Source organism: Schistocerca americana, chromosome 5 (assembly GCF_021461395.2).
Source record: "Schistocerca americana isolate TAMUIC-IGC-003095 chromosome 5, iqSchAmer2.1, whole genome shotgun sequence".
NCBI classification, from domain to species: domain Eukaryota; kingdom Metazoa; phylum Arthropoda; class Insecta; order Orthoptera; family Acrididae; genus Schistocerca; species Schistocerca americana.
The window spans coordinates 38,015,319-38,038,685 of record NC_060123.1 but is presented as its reverse complement, the minus strand read 5'-3'; the positions used below and the strand labels follow the sequence as shown (position 1 = coordinate 38,038,685).

General features: G+C 40.3%; 1 protein-coding gene across 2 annotated transcripts in view; it reads left to right on the top strand.

The window, feature by feature from the left end:
- Positions 1-23,367, top strand: part of LOC124615847 (PX domain-containing protein kinase-like protein) — a 128,442-nt gene that overhangs the window by 5,655 nt on the left and 99,420 nt on the right. For both annotated transcript variants that reach the window (XM_047143999.1, XM_047144000.1), the window contains exons 2-3: positions 1,813-2,001; positions 21,527-21,623. In XM_047143999.1, the coding sequence (XP_046999955.1) occupies positions 1,813-2,001; positions 21,527-21,623 (286 nt within the window). The remainder of the gene's footprint in view (positions 1-1,812; positions 2,002-21,526; positions 21,624-23,367) is intronic.

Here is a 23,367-nt window from a genome sequence, read left to right as displayed (position 1 = left end):
TGAAGAAAAAAGAGGGAGAGAAGGAAAAGAAAATAAAGAACTCAGAAAGCTCTTTGATACTGCCCAACGAACCTTCCCGTACAGAAGAACTACGTGTAGATGTGGATATTACACTACCTGTTGCTGCCACCAAAGTGAATGTCGCTCTTCTCCACCATATGTGTTGCACAGCAAAAATCCAAGATGGTGCCACAGTGTATCATCACATTGTTCTCTATAACGATTTGAACACCTTCATTCATTTTACCTCCAACAAAACTAATAGTCTTAGCAAAAAAAAAATAAATAGCATGAGTAGCTGAACCTAACCGGTTCAGCAGATCATCAATGTGTTTCTTCCAGGTCAATTTCTCATCAATGCACACACCCTGAAATTTTGAGCATTCTGCCTTAGTCTATATTTATCAATGGTGTTATGCCATTTACTCTACAGAATTGTATAAACTGTGTTCTCTGAAAATTTAGTGAGAGTTCATTTGCAGAGAGCCCCTAAAGGCATTATTTGCAATTTCCTCAGCTGAGTTTTGCTTGTTAGGTGTGATTACTATACTTGTATCATCAGCAAAAAGAACTAGCTTTGCATCTTCATAAATATAGAGTGGCAAGTAGTAAATATATATTAAGAACAATAATGGACCCAAGTCTGAACCCTGTGGGACACCATTCTAGATATTAAACACCCCTCCAGTTAGAGGACTCTTGTTGGTTTTTGCAGACTATCCAAACTGTTAATTTCAATTTTCTGCATTCTTCTGGTTAAGTATGTATTAAACCATTTTTGCACCGTCCCACTCATATCACAATACTTAACCTTATCTAGAAGAATTTCATGATTCACACAATCAAAAGCCTTTGAGAAATCACAAAATATCCCAATAGATGATGTTCGGTTATTCAATGCATTTAATATTTGATCAGTGAAACCATATATAGCATTTTCTGTTGAAAATCCTTTCATGAGTTCCCAAGTGCTATCAGCACTCCAGCTAGTATAAAGACTGTGTGTAGGGAGTTAAAAAGAATGGGATTCAACGGTTGAGCATCTCTTCATAAGCCATTTTTTTTTTTATAGTCAGCGCAAAGCGCCACAATGAAGGTGGACAGAGGATGACTGAAAGCGAGTGATTTGGAGTGATGTATCATTCTATATCTTGTGGCATTCCAATGGAAGGCGTTGGTTTTAGCAATTGTCTGGAGAACATTATCCGCCATCATGTGTAACGCCAACACTGAAGTAGGCAGGAAGTCCAGAGCCTCAAACATAGCTACATGGTTACCACATTACTGTAAAAGTTCACTCTTATTTGTATATTCGAAGCTTAAACATATCATTGTTTCAGTTATGTGGGAATTATACACAGTCATGGAAAATCAGAAAGGTCTATAAGTAAAATTGTCACAATAAGAAGGGAACATACACGGTGCTAAAAGCGTATTGCGTGTGATGCTGCTGCCATTGCCAGTTTATGTTGCATTACCACTGGTGCAAGCTTTACACAGCTGAAGATACCTGAGCTTGTCAGAATGGGTGAACAGTTTTGTTTTGTTGACTGTATATACAGGCATAGAAACTTTTCATTTTACTAACAAAAAATCAGTTCTTAGTACCTGCTATAAATTATCAGCTTCTGGTTGTGTGGTATTATGAGTATGCTATTACTAGTACAGAAAATTAGGGTAAAGTGCATTGATTTTGTTTAATTGACTGTGGCATCTTGTATGAATTATTTTTTATTTAGGCCTAATTGAATTTTTCTGTGAATACTTCATTCATGTAACTTGTTTCTGATAATGTGAATCATCCTGCTGCAGGAATATGTTATACGTGTGCAACGAGGACCAATACCAGAGAAATCGTGGCATGTCTGTAGGAGGTATAGTGATTTTGTATCGCTGCACAATGCGTTGCAGCAGTCAAGTCTCCCTCTACCACTACCTCCTAAAAAACTTATTGGAAACATGGATCGAGAATTCGTAGCTGAGCGGCAGCTTGGTCTTCAGGTAATTTAGATAAATTTCTCTTCATTCTGAACTTGTTAGTACAAACTACATTTACACACACACACACACACACACACACACACACACACACACACACAAAGTTTGTTAGGTTTGGACTTGAAACTAACAACCTCTTTCCCTTTCGTAGGTAGATATCAGTGTTTGTTCTAATCAAGGACACAGTTTTGTTTGTTTCAGTGGAATTCAGCCTAACATATGCTGCATAGTTTCTGATGTTTTTGTGAAACAGAAGTTATGCTTTTGCTTTTACCATTGATGTGATGCTCAGGTTAATATAGCCTTTAGGTATCTCTGTCATCAATTGATAAATCTTAAGAAGGTATTATCAATTTCAGTGGTCACATTGAGCAAATGTTCAGTACTACTGTTAAAAGTAACAGGATTTTCTGTCTTGAAGACCCCTCAGCATACTCATGACTATGTTGTAAATGTCTTTGTGGTTACCAAGGCTCCTGAGCCATCACAGCATCCCATTTTCAACTATGCTCACTTCTGCTTACTTTCATGTCCCTTTCTGACAGTCCTTAATGCCAAACCTGCTACCCTTTAGGTTTCTCTTTCTTTGCATGGACATAAATATGCACTTTGGAAACCAACATTCTAGCCAATCCTGCATGGAGGGCTTGTCGTGTACACTCTCAGTAGAGCATCCTCATAACATGAGGATCATAGTTCAGATGATGCCTGAACTGCCAGTTCCCCACAACTGCCAGAGTGTAGATGTATGTTATCTTGGAGCACTAGGATTCTCGGCAATGACCGTCGTACCAAATGAGCTTTGTTGTGGCTGGGTGGTGCACAGGGTGAGAGTCCTTGATTGGAGGAAGTGGCAACAGGGTGCACATTTGTCTGATGAAACAAATTAAATTAATGCCATAATAATGATTGTACTGATTCGGTTGTCTGCAACAGAGAGAGAGAATTCTGTGCAGAAAATTACAACCCAATAGCTTTCCCTATTGTGGCTGCCCCATGGGAAAAAGCAACAAACAGAAGACAATCAATGAAACATATTATTCATTTCTTAAGGTTATTTTTGTTCTGTCATTGCAACTACAAAAATACGCGATTCCCCCCCCCCCCCCCCCCCCCCCCCCCACCAGAGGGGTTTCGCTTTATTGTTTTGCTTTTATATCAAAAAACAGTTCAGTAAGAACAGTGAGCTGTTTTTTGATCTAAAAGCAAATAACTTAATTACAGACCACTGATGATGCTTTACCTCAAAAAAAGCAAAACGCGTCTGTTGAAAAAACTCAAGCATTTTTGTAGTTGCAACGACAGAACAAAAATACCCTCGAAAATTACAAAGCAACTAAAGACACTATGGCCACACAAATGAAGAATATTATTCAGTACTTTGGACGTACAGCATGTTTACTAACACATGTAATCAACTTCCGAATTTTCATTTGTGTGAAACCACATGTAACACATTCCTGGGCCGATTCAAAATTCTAGATTCTAACAATTTGCTGTTCATGTCATTTTTGTATAATCCTTCATTGATTGTGTCAGTATTGTGATAACACATTTTCAAACATTTGTGAGTGCCACAAGAAACTGATACTATGTTGTAATTATAAAATTAATTTGTGATTTTTAGAAACTTTTTGCAACAGTATCCTCATTAAAAAACAATTATTCTCTAATTTCAGTGTACAGTTATGTGAAAAATTGGTATATTTTTGAGAATTTTTTGGTGGTTGAAAATCTATTTTTCTGTAAGTTGTGAGTGTTGTGTGTAGTCTGTTTTGTAGCAAATCAACACTTGTGTAGTCAGCTTCTGTAGCACACATTATAACTAACATATCTTGTTACATCTAGTATTCATTGTCATCAGGAGTGTGTATTATATGTATTTATCATGAAATAACACTATTTTAGAATTTGTTAGTGACTAAAACAAAAAAAAAAGCGTCAAGTAATCGGTAAGTTTTATACAGGTTTTTCTTTCGTTTTAATAGAAATCTTGTTTTACATTTTTTATTTTTATTTTTTATTTTTTAAAGGGAAGTAGTAATACCTTTAGTTTAACACATTCATAAATTAAAAGAGAATCAGCAAGCTTTATTTTAAAGATATTTGTGTACTGTTCTGTAAGATATTGCACCAGCCACAATGCTGCCCTGGAACATAGGATGAGTTAGTTGACCTTCATAAGCAGCTGTATATTGATCTGACTACTCTCAAGCAGTTGGAAACTGCTGCCAATGTGTGTGTTGGGAGAGCTCCTGAGAGGCATATACTAGAGGTACCAAGGGTACCCCAAAAACTATCCTCTCCTGCAGGTCCTCTCCCCTTTAAAGGAAATGTGTGGTAGTCACTATTCGTACACTCAGCTGTGAGTGGCGTGTCAGTGGTAGATTTAGGCACGCTGTACACTGTAGATACGGACGAGGGAGAATGCATGTTGTTATATACTGCTCCCCATAACCAAAAAGTCTGAGGTGCTGTCTTTAACTGGAACAGAAACTGCCAGTGAAACTTTCTTCACCCATTGGGAAACTTGCTGTGCTCTGTATCAAAAGGAGGCAAACACAACAGGGTAGGAGTCTGTTAATCTATGGCAGTTCGAGCATATGGCGAACAATGGTACCCCTTATGAAAATGGCAGCAGAGGTTTTGGAAGGGACACCAGGTGCAGCCTGTGTATATCTGGGGGTCTCATTCAACACGTTTAAGAGGCTATTCCATTAGCCTTTTAGGGGACATTGTGCAACCAGCTTCAAATAATGGTGCATGCTGGAACAAACTATGACTGTTGCCTGGGCTCCTGGGTCATATTTCGATCACTCCAGCAACTGATAGTGAAGGTTGGAAGGACCAGGCTTGTACATGGGGTTTCAATGAAGCTTGAAATATGCAGCTTTGTCCCCATAACTGATGGTGTTCTTCTAGTTCTGAATTGAGTGGAAGGATTGAGCTAGAGTCTTCAAAGGTTCTCTGTCACATCGTGAACCTGAACCATAGTGCTGGTCTCCCTACATGGGTCAGGTGTGCACCACACATCAGAGTCTGCTACCCAGGTGGCCAACTGTATTGGGGTACACACACAAGAGTATTTTAGATAACAAAAACTGCAGTGGACTTCGAAACATCAATATAAGAGCCAACGAAATTCACGTGCTAGTGACGAACTGCCGAAGAATTAATTACAAAGTGCCAGATTTTGAAGTTTTCCTAAACAGCTATGGAGCTCACAATATACTATAGTCCAATTAAAATTAATTGATTGATGATGTCTGTCACTGAGTAACACAGTGTTGCCTCATTGGTTATCACTCATTGAAGGTGTCATGCAAACACAGCGGGTCACCTCGTAATAGCTGAAATGCCATTCATATAATGCTGAGCAACAGTGGAAGCTGCTGCCATCCAGTATGGTGGGAATGCAAGATGCTCTGTCCACAGCTGATTTTAAATGGCAAGTGACTGACTGGCAGTAGACAAAACATTTTGTAGCCCTGAATTTACACTCTGTCCTAACCTAACCACAGCCTCTTGACCAGCAATGTATCTGAGAAAACAACAGTTGGCATCCTGTGGCAGAACTATTAATCACACTCACTTTGCTCAAAGTTGACCTGTATGACCAAACTCAAGACAGAGAAAATTCAGTTTCAGCGCAAAAAGCGAACTGTAACATCTCGCTTTTGCTATGCAAACTGACGCAGTGCTGACCGATGAGCAGTCCTGGTTGGAGCTCATGCACACGTAATAAGTGATACAAGCAGATTCCAAACGAAAAAAGAATGACAGGAAGGAAAATAAGAGAAAATAAAAAAGTCAGTACGATGATGATGGTGATACGACGAGATTAAAAACAAAAAAAATGCATTGAAACCAATTAATTGAAATAATAATATACTCAGTCATCTTCATAAAGATTTAAAAATTAACAAAAATATAATCACTCAACGCAATTCGAACCCATTACATTCAGTTTTGCAGGCAGTAACTTTACCATTTTGCTATGGAGGACCATCAGGTTTCAGTGCTATATTCATTTGTCTATAGAATCAGTTGAAACAATCATTTGCTGCTTTCAGAAAGTTTGATTTTAAACCATGTCGTATGAAGCTTACGTACTGTAACCAGATCTATGATGCTAATAATTGAATATGTGAAGCTGAATCGTTTCTTGTGGGAAAGAATCCTGTAGTCTTTAGTTAGTGATGATGTATGAACCTTACCTATTGTAAGCAGATCTATGATGCTAATAATTGAATATGTGAAGCTGAATCATGTCTCTTGTGTGAATGAATCGTGTAGTCGTTAGTTTGTGGTGTGTATGAAATGAAATGTGTGTTGTTTCATCACCATTGTTTGGTGTGTATTGTTTTGGGTGTGTTTATCGTGTGTGGTGAAATGTGAAATAAAAAGGCCAGGTCTAGGATTCGGGATCCAAACTCAAGAAGAAGAAGAAAAAAGAATTGTTGTGGCAGTTGGGCAATGGTGAAGAGTTCGGATGTGACGTTGAGTGCTCTGATTGGAGGAAGACACTCCAGCACATGAAGTGTCAACAGTCAAGTAATTTTAATCAGATTGTAGGTATGGAAAGCTGGCTAAAATCCAAATTCAATAGCAATGAGATATTTGAGGAAAATTAAAGCGAGTATACACTAAAGAGCGAAAGAAACTGGCATGCCTGCCTAATATCATGTAGGGCCCCCGCGAGCACACAGAAGTGCTGTAGCACGACTTGGCATGGACTTGACTAATGTCTGGGGAAGTGCTGGAGGGAATTGACACAATGAATCGTGCAGGGCTGTCCGTAGATATGTAAGAGTATGAATCACCTATCAAGAGTCGTATCTAGATGTATCGGGGGTCCCACATCACTCCAACTGCACACATCCCACACCATTATAAAGCCTCCACCAACTTGAACAGTCCCCTGATAAAATGCAGGGTCCGTGCATTGATGAGCTTGTCTCCATACTTGTACACGTCCATCTGCTCGATACAATTTGATTTGAAACGAGGCTCCTCTGACCAGGCAACATGTTTCCAGTCACCAACAGCCCAATGTTGGTGTTGACAGGCCCAGGCAAGATGTAAAACTTCATGTTCTGCAGTCATTAAGGGTACACACATTGATGATGTTTTGTTGAATGGTTCGCACATTGACACTTGTTGATGGCCCAGCATTGAAATCTGCAGCAATTTGCACTTCTGTTATGTTGAACAATTCTCTTCAGTTGCCATTGGCCCTGTTCTTGCAGGATCTTTTTCCTGCCACAGCGATGTCGGAGATTTGATGTTTTACTGGATTCCTAATATTCACGATACACTCGTGAAATGATAGTACGGAAAAATCCGTACTGCTTTGCTACCTTGAAGTTGCTGTCTCTCACTGCTCATGCGCCAACTATAACACCACATCAAAACTCCCTTAAATCTTGATAACGTGCCATTGTAGCAGCAGTAACCGACTTAACAACTGCACCAGACATGTGTTGTCTTATATAGGCGTTTCCGACTGCAGCGCCGTGTTCTGCCTGTTTACATCTCTTTGTATTTCTATACGTATGCTTATACCAGTTTCTTTGGCGCTTCAGTGTAGAAAGGATAGATTAATGTTAAGTTGAGGTGAGGTATTTGTCACAGTAGACAAGAAACTCAAATCCACTGGGATAGAAATTGAGACTGCATGTGAGATTTTTGGAAAAAGACATAGTATCAAGGGTGGGCATAAACTAATAATTGGATCCTTTGATCACCCACCAGAATCACCTCCATATGTAATGGAAAACTTTAGAGAGAATCTAATTTCATCAGTACATAAGTTTCCCAATCCTACTGTTATCACTGCATAAGACTTTTAGTCATCAAACAATCAGCTTAGGAAATTACAGTTCCGTAATTGATAGGCATGACAGAATGTTTTGTGAATCTTTACTGAATGTTTTTTCTGAGAGAACAGATTGTTTAGAGACCTACTGATGATGGGCCCTCCCTCCTTGACCAGCTCACTATTTCATCAGGTTCTTACTCTGTTTTAATTTCTTTTCAACGTGGTTCACCTACTTTTCTGTTGCACACTATTTTGTATGCTAGAAGTAGCATCCTTATACAGGGTGGGACATTGATAGTGACTGGGCCAAATATCTCACGAAATAAGCATCAAGAAAAAAGTGCAAAGAACGAAACTCATCTAGCTAGGAAGGAGGAAACCAGATGCCGCTATGGTTGGCCCGCTACGTGGCTCTGCCCTAGGTCAAACGGATATCAACTGCATTTTTAAATAGGAACCCCCATTTTTTATTGCATATTCGTGTAGTGCGTAAAGAAGTACGAATGTTTTAGTTGGACCACTTTCTTCGCTTTGTGATAGATGGCGCTGTTAAAGTCACAAACATATAAGTACATGGTATCATGTAACATTCCGCCAGTGCGGACTGTATTTGCTTCGTGATACATTACCCGTGTTAAAATGGACCATTTACCAATTGCGGAAAAGGTTGATATCTTGTTGATGTATGGCTATTTTGATCAAAATGCCCAACGGGCGTGTGCTATGTATGCTGCTCAGTATCCTAGATGACTCCATCCAAGTGTCTGGACCGTTTGCTGGATAGTTATGTTATTTAAGGAAACAGGAAGTGTTCAGTCACATGGGAAACGTCAACCACAACCTGCAACAAATGATGATGCCCAAGTAAGTGTTTTAGCTGCTGTCACGGCTAATCTGCAATCAGTAGCAGACAAACTGCGCGAGTATCGGGAATCTCAAAAACGTCGGTGTTGAGAATGCTACATCAACATCGATTGCACCCGTACCATATTTCTATGCACCAGGAATTGCATGGTGACAACTTTGAACTTCGTGTTCAGCACTGCCATTGGGCACAAGAGAAATTGCGAGATGGTGCCAGATTTTTTGCACGCATTCTATTTAGCGAAGAAGCGTCAGTCACCAACAGCGGTAACGTAAACCGGCATAATATGCACTATTGGGCAATTGAAAATCCACAATGACTGTGACAAGTGGAACTTCAGTGACCTTGGCAGGTTATGTATGGTGCGGCATTATGGGAGGAAGGATAATTGGCCCCCATTTTATCGATGGCAATCTAAATGGTACAATGTATGCTGATTTCCTACTTAATGCTCTACCGATGTTACTACAAGATGTTTCACTGAATGACAGAATGGCGATGTACTTCCAACATGATGGATGTCCGGCACATAGCTCGTGTGCGGTTGAAGCGGTATTGAATAGCATATTTCATGACAGGTGGATTTGTCGTTGAAGCACCATATCATGGCCTGCACGTTCAGCGGATTTCTTTCTGTGGGGAAAGTTGAAGGATATTTGCTATCGTGATCCACGAACAACGCCTGACAACATGCGTCAGCCGATTGTCAATGCAAGTGCGAACATTACGGAAGGCAAACTACTCGCTGTTGATAGGAATGTCGTTACACGTATTGCCAAATGCATTGAGGTTGACGGACATTTTGAGCATTTATTGAATTAATGTGGTATTTACAGGTAATCACACTGTAACAGCATGCGTTCTCAGAAATGACAAGTTCACAAAGGTACATGTATCACATTGGAACAACCGAAATAAAATGTTCAAACTTACCTACATTCTGTATTTTAATTTACAAAACGTACCTGTTACCAACTGTTCGTCTAAAATTGTGAGCCATATGTTTGTGACTATTACAGCGCCATCTATCACAAAGCGAAAAAAGTGGTCCAACTAAAAGATTCCTATTTCTTTACATTATACACGAATATGTAATAAAAAATGGGGGTTCCTATTTTAAAAAATGCAGTTCATACCCGTTTGACCTATGGCAGCGACATCTTGTGGGCCAACCATAGCGCCATCTGGTTTCCCCCCTTTGAGCTAGACAAGTTTTGTTCTTTGTAGTTTTTCGTGTGATGCTTATTTCATGAGATATTTGGCCTGGTCACGATCAATGGGCCACTCTGTATAGTGAGTGCTTTTTAATGCCTTGACTACATGGGAGCAGGGGTGGGATGGGTGTTGGGGGGGGGGGGGGTGATGTGACTCCTGTTGCATACAGAAGCCCTGGGGATGCCCCCCTGCTGCCTTACCTATTTATCTCCTCTTTTCATTATTATTGATGGTGCAACTGATGTCTATTGCATTTTTAGCCTTCTCATTTTTACTGTTCTGAATTTGCTGACTTGGAGGCATTCTTTGCTCTGTGACTGTCTTTGACATTCATCAGGCTGCCAGAGGGTCAGATGCATGGTGGGGCTTTTCTCGCTGTTGGAGGGACCCTGGGAGAACCCTTGTCTGCTCTGATCTCTCTACCAGCCCATTAAGGGAAGACTTAGTAGGCGGAATGACAAGAAAAGACTAATTGTTGCAAACTGCACCAGACAGATTTGAAAACCTGAGAGCTTAAAGGTGGGAGATTACTGACAAAATATCTTGCATGAGTTAATATTACTTTGCAACTGAATCCTGAAACCTTTCCAACAGCAAATCTGACATTAAGCTCTGCTTTTAGCAGTTACGAGCACACTCCCAACTTTATCCACCACCACTACCTCAACATTGTTTACAAGCCTTTCAAGATTTCCTAACATCTGTGATTGCTCAGCAATAAGGACTGGAATGCCCTGTGATCCATTACCAAGTAGAATTTTCCACCATAGAATTTGGTGACACTCTACACAATAGCCATTGCCTCTTTCTCTATTTGTGAATAGTTGCACTGAGCTTTGGACAAAACTTTTGATGCAAAAGCAATAGGCCTGTCTTTACTGCCAATTCTGTGCAAAAGTACTACACTGATTGCATAAGAGGAAGCGTCAACTTGGAATACAACTGGTTTGTCAGGATCAAAGTGAACCAAACGTCGATTACTGAGCAGTGCATCTTTAAGTTTCTGAAAAGCGCCTTGGCACTCATCTGTCCAAACAGAGGAGACATTTCTGCGACGCAATGGAGCTGCAATTTGTGCAGCATTCAGTGTGAAGCAAATATAAATCGTTCATTTTCCCTAAAACTTACAGCAATTCTGTGACATTGCAAGGAACTGGCAGGTCTCGTATGGCTAACAAATGTGACTGAAGAGGATGTACACCTTGACTGTTTATGACATGACCAAGATATTGCAACTCAGGTTTAAAAAAAATCACACTTGTCCAGTCTACACTTTAGTCCTGCATTAGATAAAATGTATTCTTCAGGTGTACAACCTGCTACAACAATATCACCCAAGTAGTTTTAACAGTTTAGTACTTGAGCAGTCAGCTGTTCCAAATACCATTGGTAAATGGCGGGTGCAGAATTACTGCCAAAAGGCAAACGCAAATATTTAAACGAACCCAAGTGAGTGTTCACAACACACATGGTTTGAGATTCTCTATCGAGTGGTATTTGAAGATATGCGTCGCGCAAATCAGTTTTTGAAAAGTAGCGACCAGCGCCTAATCTGTCCGTGAGATCCTTTGGGCATAGCAATGGATAAGTATCAATCACAGGTCATGGGTTGACTGTAGACTTAAAATCGACACAGAGGCGAATACGACCTGAAGGTTTGGGGAGCAAAACCAGTGGACTTGCCCATTGACTAGCTTGTATGAGCCCAATAGCTCCGCTATCTTGCAATTCTTTAAGTTCAGCAGCGACTTTGTCCCGTAACGCAATGGAAACAGTTCTGGCCTGGCAAAATTTTGGCTGAGCATTGTCTTTCAGAGTAATACGTGCAACAAAATTGTTAGTCTTGCCTAAACCTTCAGAAAGGAGTTCAGGGAATTCTTTCAGCAAGCTAGCTACACTGTCTTTAGCATGGAATGCAGACACTGACAACACATTGTCCTGAATTTTAAAGCCAAACAAATCAAATGAATCAAGGCCAAATATGTTCTCACAGTCGTGTGATTGTAGCACCGTAAAAGTCACCGTTCGCATATGCGAGTCGTACATGGCAGGCAAAGTACGTTTTCCTAGAACAAGAATGTCTTGTCCATTATAAGCCATCAGGTGTGTGCTAGTTTTAGACAGGTGTGGGGAGCCTAACAGTTTGTATGTTTTATGATTTAGCAATGTAGTAGAGGCACGTGTGTCCATATTAAATTTCACATGTGTTCCACTAAGATGCAAATGAACAAAAAGTTTGTTGGTCTGGCATAGCACTGAAGAAACTGATTGCTTGCTAATTTTGTTAAGACCCATTGCAGGCTTAGAATACACAGCATTAATTACATGGCCCTTGTGACTAGATTTTTGTGAGTGGGCGGAATTCCTATGTTTGTTCCATTACAAACATACGGATTGTAGGTGTCCTTTCTTGCCACAAGCATAACACTGTGCTTGTCGGGATGGGCAGTGTTGGTTTTTGTGCCATGAGTAGCACCATGGGCATGACTTAATTCTGTTCGCCTGTTGAGAGAGCTGTTTACATGGTGTTGCGCGGCGAGCTGCTGCTGCTGCCGCCTAATGGGTGGTCTCGAGCAAGGGGCGACTCGACTCGACAAATTGCTGGCTGCTCAAACTTATTGGCCGACACGGCATCTGCACCATACTGATCTAGTATTTGCACAACATGCTGAAATGGTGGATCGAACTGTTTCAAAATCTGTTCTGATTCTGATATCAGTTACATTTTACACGATCGTACCACACAACATTACATCTGTATATAAAGCACCACAAGCACATTTGAATTTGCATTTCCTCATCATACCTGCAAATCTGTTACCTACTCCCTATAAGTTTGTTCTGACCATTTCTTGCAATTAAAGAGTTGGTAGCTAGCTGCTACCACATTCACTTGTTGGTCATAATAGTTAGCGAATCAACAACGATCATAGGAAAGTTCACTCAGAGCGGCATTAGGAAATTACTTCTATAGGAGGCAGAACACTGCACTTCCTACCATAGACAATAAATAGGAGAGTTTCACAGTACCTGTTATGTTGTGAGCAATTACGTGGGCTTCAAACGGTTGCAACCATTCAAGCCTTTCCTCGTCTTGTTCATGAAGCTGGTGAAAAGTGCTCAGAGCTACAGTAGGCACTTGGTCTGTTGGGCGTGCAGTGTTGGTCAGTAGCTGCTGCAAAATGTTTAGCAGTGTAGATATTTGCTGGGTCTGAAACTGAAACATCTGCATTAGCTGCGTTGCATCTAACACTGGCAGCTGTGGCGCCTGAGCAGGGGGTGGGACAGGTGGGGTGCGCGCATGTTAGAGGAAACAAATGCAGACAAGGCAAGCAATAAAAATAAGTACAAAAGCAAATAAAATTTCTGCAATGCCCACCTGAAAACATTGATTAGCAAAAACACTATAAGAGACTGTTAAAGCAAGTAGATACACCCTTGCAGAGGGAAGCAAATACAGAATTAAGGTGCCAGCTAAACAGTAGCCCGTCAAATGAAAACAGAGAATCTGTGGTGGCTGTCAGTTCTTGGTTCATGGTACAACTCGCCAGTGTTGTGTCGTGCCTACTCATTGAATATGGGGTGGCTAGGAAACCTGCTTTCTTGGATTGCTAGACAACAATTCAAGCAAATCGTATTGATGAATTTTTATGACAGTAAGATAAATGACAATACTCAACTTTGAGAATTTACAGTGGTGTGTCACAAGCAGTGGGGGACAGACAATATAAGAAAATGTTCAAACAAATTTCGGGCTTGCAGCCGGTCGTCTTTCAATACTTCGCACGATATTTCAACTGGGCACCTGCCAGTCATCTTCAGGTGAGTCGTCGCAGACTGGCGAAAACGTCCTCCGTTCCCCAATATATAGCGTACTGTAACTATTCTGCGCATGCGTCGAAAACTTGATAGTTGAACCACACTGGCCACCGGCAGCGCCCTCCCTGGTGGAATAGCAGAACTCAGTCGCCCTCTGCGTTGCTGTTTGCCACGGCCGTCGATGCACTGTGTCATCTTCGATTTGAGCAAATCGTGAAGATGATCGGATTCCATGCACTGACCTATGTAAGCCATACCACATTGGCACGGTATCTTGTAAATTCCGGCCTTTCGTAGTAACAGATTGTCCTTAACTGATCCCACAAGGTCCGCAATCTTCGATGGTGGGCGGAAAACCACTTTTACCTGAAATTTTCGGAGGATTCTTGCTATTTTAAACGAAGTGTTGCCAACGAAAGGAAGAAAAGCTAAAGATTGTTCCGGCATGTTCTCTTCTTTATTCACTTCCTGCTTCTTAGTTTTAACTGTTAGTGCCCTGTTAATCTGCCGGATGGAATACCCATTTTCGCTGAATACTGTCTTTAGATGGGCGAGTTCTTGAGGTAAGCTGTCTAGATCTGAGACAGTATGAGCTCTATGAACAAGTGTTTTAAGCAAACTCATGGTTTGCGATGGGTGATGGCAACTCGATGCTTGCAAGTACAAATCAGTATGAGTGGGTTTCCGGTAAACGGAATGCCCTAGACTGACGGTGTCGCCATGGGTAATCCCCTGTCTCCTTTGGTGGCCAACCTTTTTATGGAGGATTTTGAAGAGAGAGTGCTTGAATCAGCTGCCCTGAAGCCAACAGTTTTTTGGCGGTATGTGGATGACACTTTAATAGTGTAGCCTCATGGACAAGATAAATTAATGGAGTTTCTACATCACCTCAACTCCATTCATAGCAACATCCTGGTCACCATGGAAATAGAGATAGATTGTTGTTTGCCTTTCTTGGATGTCCTGGTTCGAAGGAAGAATGATGGTTCTCTAGGGCATTCAGTTTACCGGAAACCCACTCTTACTGATTTGTACCTGCAAGCATCGAGTTGCAATCACCCATCGCAAACCATGAGTTTGCTTAAAACACTTGTTCATAGAGCTCATACTGTCTCAGAGCTAGATAGCTTACCTCAAGAACTCGCCCATCTAAAGACAGTATTCAACGAAAATGGGTATTCCATCCAGCAGATTAACAGGACGCTGACAGTTAAAACTAAGAAGCAGGAAGTGAATAAAGAGGAGAACATGCCAGAACAATCTTTAGCTTTTCTTCCTTTCGTTGGCAACACTTTGTTTAAAATAGCAAGAATCCTCCGAAAATTTCAGGTAAAAGTGGTTTTCCGCCCACCATCGAAGATTGCGGACCTTGTGGGATCAGTTAAGGACAATCTGTTACTACGAAAGGCCGGAATTTACAAGATTCCGTGCCAATGTGGTATGGCTTACATAGGTCAAACCACATGCACTGTGAAAGAACGCTGCACTGAACATTAACGTTACACCCGCCTTTTGCAGCCAAGCAAGTCCGCTATTGCTGAACATTGTATTTCTACTGGACATTCAATGGAGTATGAGAAAACAATGATTTTGTCCACAGCAACATCTTTCTGGGACTCCATTATTAAAGAATCCGTAGAAATACGACTGGCGGAAAATTTGTTAAGCCATGACAGCGGCTACCAGCTGGACAGTGCATGGAATCCCATGATCTCCACGATTTGCTCAAATCGAAGACAACAGAGTGCGTTGACGGCCGTGGCAAACAGCAACACAGAGGGCGACTGAGTTCCGCTATTCCACCAGGGAGGGTGCTGCCGGTGGGCAGTGTGGTTCAACTATCAAGTTTTCGACGCATGCGCAGAATAGTTACAGTACGCTATATATTGGGGAACGGAGGACGTTTTCGCCAGTCTGCGACGACTACCCTGAAGATGACTGGCAGGTACCCAGTTGAAATATCGTGCGAAGTATTGAACGATGACCGGCTGCAAGCCCGAAATTTGTTTGAACAGTCAATTCGCCGGGAAAATTTTAAAATTCACAATATAAGAAAATCTCTTCAGTATACACAACTCCTAATACAAGTGAAACAATGCAGTTCCTAAGTCACTGCTGTAGAGCTCATAGAATGGCTAGTCTTCAACTGGGGCCCTGGCCAGGTGATGCAGCGCTTACATTCTCTTTACCTAGAGGCTGCTGCTGTCTCGGTGTGATCTTAAAGAGGGGTCGGTCAGTCTACCATTGGCTGATGTCTTCATCACAGCCCTCTCTGCTCTACCATTCCTGACCATCGTGCCAGCGCTTGACTTGTACGTGGGATCAGGCATAATGTGTACTGTCAGAGGGAGAGCCACCTGTTAAATAACCCATGTCATGTGCCAGTTGTTATGTGAACACTGCTCAGCTTTTTACATTGGTATAACTACCACCAATTACATAATCAGAGTGAATGGGCGTAGGTGGAGGGTGTCAGTTGTGACCTCAGTGTCTGTTTCTCCACACGTGCCATCTGGATTCTTCCCTCAGACATCAGTTTTTCAGCACTCCACAGGTGGGGACTGACGTTACAACATGTTCTTGGTTCTTGCCACTCAACTGGCCTTAATTTACATTAGTTTGTTCAGTCTCAACATTTCTTCACAGTAATTATTTCTTTCTTCACTGCCTTTTAGTTTTCTATATCTTCTATTTTTCGGACCTGTCTATCCCCCCGCCCCCCCGGCCACTTAGCTTTCTACTCTTACTAACTTGTGCGTGATGTTCTGGCTGTAATCTCTGTTAATCTCTGCCTTGTGTATTACCCTATATTCCACCTTTAAGCTCTCAGGTTTTCAAATCCTGTCCAGTGCAGTTTCCAACCATCAGACTTTCCCTCTCATCCCTGTGGGTAAGTCTCCCCTTTCTGAGCAACTTTTCCATAATTCTCCCAATTTCTACATCTCACCTGTCCTTTTCCTTCATCCCTCTTCCTTCCCCTTCAACCCTTCTGCCAGGAGGAGGAGCCACTGGCTCTGAAAGCTTGCAGATTTTAATACTGTTATAAATGTGTTCTCCCACTGCCACTTGGTGAGTACACTTTTTGTCTGTCCAGTTACAGTATATTATTCCGCTTGTTGTATATTAGATGGAAGATCATTTACATGTATGATTAACGAAAGTGGACCTAAGATTTGGTGTTGGGTAACCCCATATGTGGATTCTCCCCAGTAAGATTAACGTCTGCAGACTACATTGGTTGAGTTACTAGTTACAACTTTCTGCATTCTTTTGGTTTGATATGACATTATCCATCACTTGGCTATACCACCAACCCCATAAAATTTCAATTTATGTAGGAGAATACTGTGATTCACACAGTTAAATGTCTTAGATGGGTCACAGAAAATACCAACCGGCACTGTGTTGTTTAATGGTTGTAGAATTTGGTGAGTGAAAATGTAGATGGCATTCTCAGTAGAGCTATTCTTCTGAAGTCAAAACTGTGATTGGCTGAGGACATCATTGTTATTCAGTTGAGATACTATTCTAGAATACATTTCACCTTCTCAAAAATTTTGGAAAATGTCAGCAGTGGAATGGGTCAGTAGTTTTTAACATCTCTCAGTCCCCTTTCTTAAATGGTGGTTGAGAATGTCATACTTCAGTCTCTCTGGAAAAACTTTAATCTGGGATGTATCACATATTTCAGATAAGTATGGGCGTATTACATGGGAACAAATCATTAATATTTTGTTAGAAACACCATCAAAACCTGATGAGCTTCTATCTTTTGAAGAGAACATATAATTTTCATAATTTCAGAGAAGGATGGTGATACATTCGTATGACTGAATTTTATGAAAATTGTTTTCTCAACATACTGCTGCGGTTTCTCTCCTGAACTGGTTGTCCCTATACTTTCTACTATATTTAAAAAATGTCATTAAAATGTTTTATACCTGTGACTCATCATACATAACTTAATTCAATACAATAGTGACATTATCCTGTTCTGTGGCTGGTTGTCCTATCTCTCGTTTTATTACTTACATGTAGCCTCAAATCTGTTGTCACAATTATTGATTTCAGTCAAAATTTGCATGTTCCTTGATGATGTTTTAATAATTTTGCATTGTAATTTTGAGTTTCTGTCGTGCAGAACAGCTGCAAGATTCCTCTTTGTTCTTACCAACATATGCATTTCCCGCTTCCTTTGACAAGATACTGAAATCCCTCTGGCAATCAATGTTGTTGTTTTTTTATATGACCTTTGTGATAATAACCACTATCCGATTACTGCATAGGTCCCAAATCTGCAACACGTTGATCACTGCAAAGAGCTAGTTTGGGAGCTTAAACTGCTAATGTGTGGACCATACATGTAGAGAGAGAATCAACAAAGTTGTTCAAGAAACAACGGAAACAGTAATTCATGCTGAAGACATTACAATACCCATCTCTTCAGTTGCTCCTAACACAAGACTGTTCCGTGGTGGTCCGAATACATAGCAGAGACTATCACAGAAGACGAAGAGCACTATAGTGACATAGGTTCCGTCTGTCTACTTAACACTAATTCCATCCATATTGCTGAACTTCTAGCAGTATAATACACAGAAATATCTGCATCCAATAAATATCACCCTAAATTCATACAGTGTCACCTATTGACAAATTGTAATGACCTATCTTTTAACTTATAATAATTTGAAACATACAACATCCCTTTGTCAGATTAGGGATTAACCCTTTTGCTATGCACATCCTCCTACACTGTTCCCCAGGTCCTGTGGATGTGTATAAGCATGGTGCTTTGGTTTTTGTACAATACTTTGTATGTCTGTAAGCTTCCTGAGCTACAGATTTCTCACTGCTGTGAACAAGTTATGTCCATATCCTGATGAATACAAATGTTTCAAATATTTCTCATTCACCATATGTGCCTCATTGCATGCCATCATTTGCAGAAAGGCTCATTGCATGATATCATTTGCAGAAAGCCTCATTTCAATGTCTTCAGTAATTCGAGATATGATGGTTGTTATGACCACGATTCGCGATGCACAAGGACATGAATGGGCGCATCACGCACTGCAGTCCTTTTGATATAAAACCCAGTAACTCCAGAATGAAATGAGATATCTTCTTACTGAGAGTTTGAAATAAATTTCGATATCTGATCTGCATTTCATTCTCTGCAATGTATGAGCTAAAATCAATTGTACACACAGTTTATGCAGTGTTTTTACCTCTCAAACTCTTAAAAATTTTGTGCAATGTATTACGTAATTTGATGCAGTGCAGTAAGTGTGACAGATAATAAAAAGAAATTCAGCAAATCAAGATATCAGGCTGTAAGATTTGCAAAAATAAATTTTTTTTTTTTTTTACAGAATAGTTTTTGAAAAATCAGATAAGTACTTCATATTGGCTGGAACACTGTCTGTTGGCATTTGGTGAGTGATACAGCCATAACAAAAGACTCATCAATGCAGAATGTAGGAAGCTTGTCTGTAGCAGTGAAATGGTTAAATAGTCCTTTATTATATCAGTCTAGATACATGTCCCCACAACCAGCAAGACATATGCTGATGCAACATCTTGGTAAAAATGATAAAAATGCTGTCTTTAAGAATGTTAACAGAGTATAACAAGATTGTGAATTTTTGGATGTGGAGTCTTTTCATCATTCTAAGTTACGAGCTAGTGGACCAACTATACAAAGAAATATTACTTTTATAAACAGTAGAACTGAACATTCCAAGTGCTGATATAAGAACATACACAATATGCTGCATCCTGATGAAATGGGGAGTGGAATGGCAAAACACTACACATCGCAGTCAACCCTGAAAAAACAAAAGTACCTCTAAGGTCTGAGAGACATTGCTACGGAGTGCAAGAAGACAAGCTGTTACCTTATGCTGTCTCTGAAATTTATGTACTCATGAACTTATGCAAGAAGAACCCCTGCAGCACATCTGTAAAGCAGTCCTAATGGTTTGCCACATCTCACAAACTGCAGTTACCCAAGACATGCAATGTTGCTAGAAACTAGGGAAACCACCTACCATATATTACAGTAGATGATGTAACAACCGTAAGTTGTATGCTAAGCTTCCTATGAAACAGTGGATATTCTGGCAAAATCTGGAGTCAGGTCTGTTACATGTCGGCTTAGGGAGGGAGTACAGAAGGGGAACACTCATGTTGCTGGTATCTCCCTTGATTACCATTCAGTCTGCACTCTGCACCTGAACCCAACATGAATGATGAAATATCTTTCTATTTCTGTTTCTAGAAAGAAGGTGCTCTGCAAAGCGGCTGTAATGCTTTATAATACACTCGAAGATAGCGCAGCTACTAGAGACATGCAACGTCAATTGCAAGTAGGAAACTGCTTACTGGAGTTTCTATTGGATGACATGACAGGCTTGAGTTATATAAGCTCGTCATTATTTTTAAACATGATAGATATAAACTAGATTGTCATTAACTTTGTTTTATCTCTGTGACAGCTTAATTTAATAAGTTTGGCTAATGGTTTATGGTAGTATTCTCACTACTGAGGAAAAAAAAAGGGCCTTGAATCCAACTGTATATCTTCAAGTGCAGTATGAGGATTGGGGTACTAATAACCAAGTTGTTAAGTACATAAAAAATCATGCTTTTTAATAATCATGATCATGTGCATCATAATCTATAATGTAGTGGCCAAAATACATTTGTTAAGTCACATTTTGTTGCTATTAAGTCTTCTGTTATGAAATTTAGGATGCTAAATATTACAGTGCCATTATACAGTATGGAATAGTGATTCTTATATTTGATGTGGAAAGTCTTTGTGATGGCAACTGTTTGGCTTTGTCTGTCAATGTGTAGAAGTTTCTGCACTTGACAGTGTCAGCATCAACAAGTATTATGGGGTTGCAGATCATCAAGGTTTTGTCTACATGTGCTAATGACTAGTAAGGTCTTAAAGCAGAAGTGCAAATGCAGTTACAAAAAGATAAGAAAATTCTTATTTCGCGTACCTACCATTTAATGATGGTGTTACTGTTGTGCATGGTTAGACCTAGTTGACAGGAGGTTTGAAGCAGCTCTTTAAACAGCCATATTGTATTTAACAACTTACTGTCCACATGTGTGTTCGATTTTTCCCTTCACTGTAGTTTGTTGGTGTCAGAGGCTGAGTGAACATGACGACACAGAAAGCTGCTCAGTGATTGCTGCAGAGTTGATAAATTACAGAGGTTTTTTCAAAAGTGACATTGCCTCTAATGGTATGACACATGCCAGTAAAAGAATTGGAGTAGTGGTAAGAGGAGATGTATAGGGCAAGCCATTCTTCTGTCACCCCTGTAACAAGGATGTGACCCCTAGGGTGATGGTTTGGCAACACGAATTGTGCAAGGGTGGATAAGAATAATACGTTGGTCGGATGGCAGAGGACGAATATTTCTCATTTTGGTATGTGACGTAACTTTGTATAGTCAAATCTCTGGTGAAGAATGTTATCGAGATATTGTAGTTTGTGGTAGTTGTGTTGTGAGAAGAAGAATGTGATGTGATTTGTGTGTGTGTGTGTGTGTGTGTGTGTGTGTGTGTGTGTGTGTGTGTGTGTGTGTCCTTTGGTCATTGAAATTTGATTTGGAATAAGTATATTAAAAGCCTGAACATATTAAAACAAGGCTCTACTATTAGGATTGTTACTGTTTCCATTCCTATTTTGATTAGTGTTTCTACTGTACTTAGCATGTATATAGATGTAATTCTGTCACAATTGTGGTCACTTATTATACATTCTGTCTTTGTTTCAATTTCAGAGTTACTTGAATTTAATACTTATGAATCCCATATTAGCTTCATCTCTTCCTGTAAGAAAATTCCTAGACCCAGAGAATTACTCTACATCATTCCAAGGTATGGCATAATCCTAACTAATACTCAATACCTCATTTTATAGTAATCAAATGTTCATAGTTTTGTTTTCATTTCTAATGAAATCAAGAGGCCATTAGCTACTAAGCTGTTTTATTATACTGTTACATTGTAACCACAATCAATTCCAAATCTGAAAGCAGGGACCTCAGTGAACTACAGCATTTAGCAGTGAACACATGTTTATTACAGACACAAACATACTGATGAAACAGAACTGCCTCCTTGATGGAAAAAAGTCCTATTTATACAAACATCGAATATTACAGAATATACTAACATTACAAGCATAAGAAATTTCGTTAACCTTACAGAAACGATAAATACTAAATAACAAATATTTGCTGGTAGTTGGATTTGAACTGGCAGCCAAAAGCACACCAGCCAGCGACACTAACCACTACTCCACACTGCATGCAACACAGGTCCCTCTCCTGGAGAAATATCGACTCATTGTTCTAGATGTTCTCATTGGAAATCCCTGCAACATTAGGATCTTGTCATTGTTTTGTCACATCCTCTTTGCTGTGATTAACATCGAAGGTAGCCTCTCGCATTGAAGTTTCAAGACCACAAAGCAGGACTTTAGTTCCATTGAGCAAGAAGCCCCTATCGTTGATCTGCATATCAGGACTGTAGTAGGGCTTCCTACAGAGAACATGGATGATGAAGGATCATAATCCTTGACATTGTATGTGATTTTTGACAAGTGTTGAAAGATTCAACATGGCCCAGAGTAACATTTTAGTAACCTTTTTGATAGTCTCACTTTCTGCACAGGTGTAAAAGTCCCTATCAAGTCTCCTGGGCTGTGTCTCACTGACCAGTGCTTCGCATTACAGTGCTCTCGATCCTTTTCCTGGGTGTCCAAGGACCATAGGTGAGCTAACTGTCTTGTTCCTTTGGTCCTGGTGGTGTGTTTCACATAATCATCCTGAGTATCGTATGGTTTATTGTTTCGACCTCGTGACCATTGAACAGAACAGTGTTATATTTTAATGTTCAGCATCAATGTACATGGAGAGCACATCTGCCAACATCCCATTAAAACATTCTTTGAGACCATTCATCTGTGGTTGGTAGGTAGTTGTTATCCTGTGGATGATGTCACATTGTGGAATACCAGTTTCAATAGGAAAACATTTTCATGATTAAAGATCATCATGTGGTGTGTGCCACACTTCAAGATGATGTCTTATGCTAAAAACCTTGCAATTCCTGGAGCCTTGGCAGTTGCCACAACTTTGGTGACAGTGTAGTTGGTGGGGTAGTCAGAGCAATTATTGTCCATCAATTCCCATTCATCTACTTTGACAACCTCCCAAAGAATTTGATTCCAATACAGTGGAATATCACAGCTGCTGGCAGAATTGGTATCAGGTGTTCTGGAGGTAATATGTAGCACATGCTTCCATTGCTGGCATCCCTTACAGTGGTTCACATAGTGTGTAATGGATTGGCAGAGACCTGGTCAGTGATACCTCCTTCTGATTCTGTCCAGAGTCTTCACGAATTCCAGGTATCCAGGTGTTCAAGCATCATGGAAATGCTTCAGGGTTGCTGGTCTTGGATAAGGTGGGACGACAAGCAACTATTTGCACCACAGTGGAACATAGTTCCTACTATACAGTTTTCTGCTTATGACTGGAATTCCCCTTTGGCTGGGTCTTCCTCCTTCAAGGGTTCTGTGTGGTTTTCAGCAGTGCTGGCTCCTCCAAGCAACATC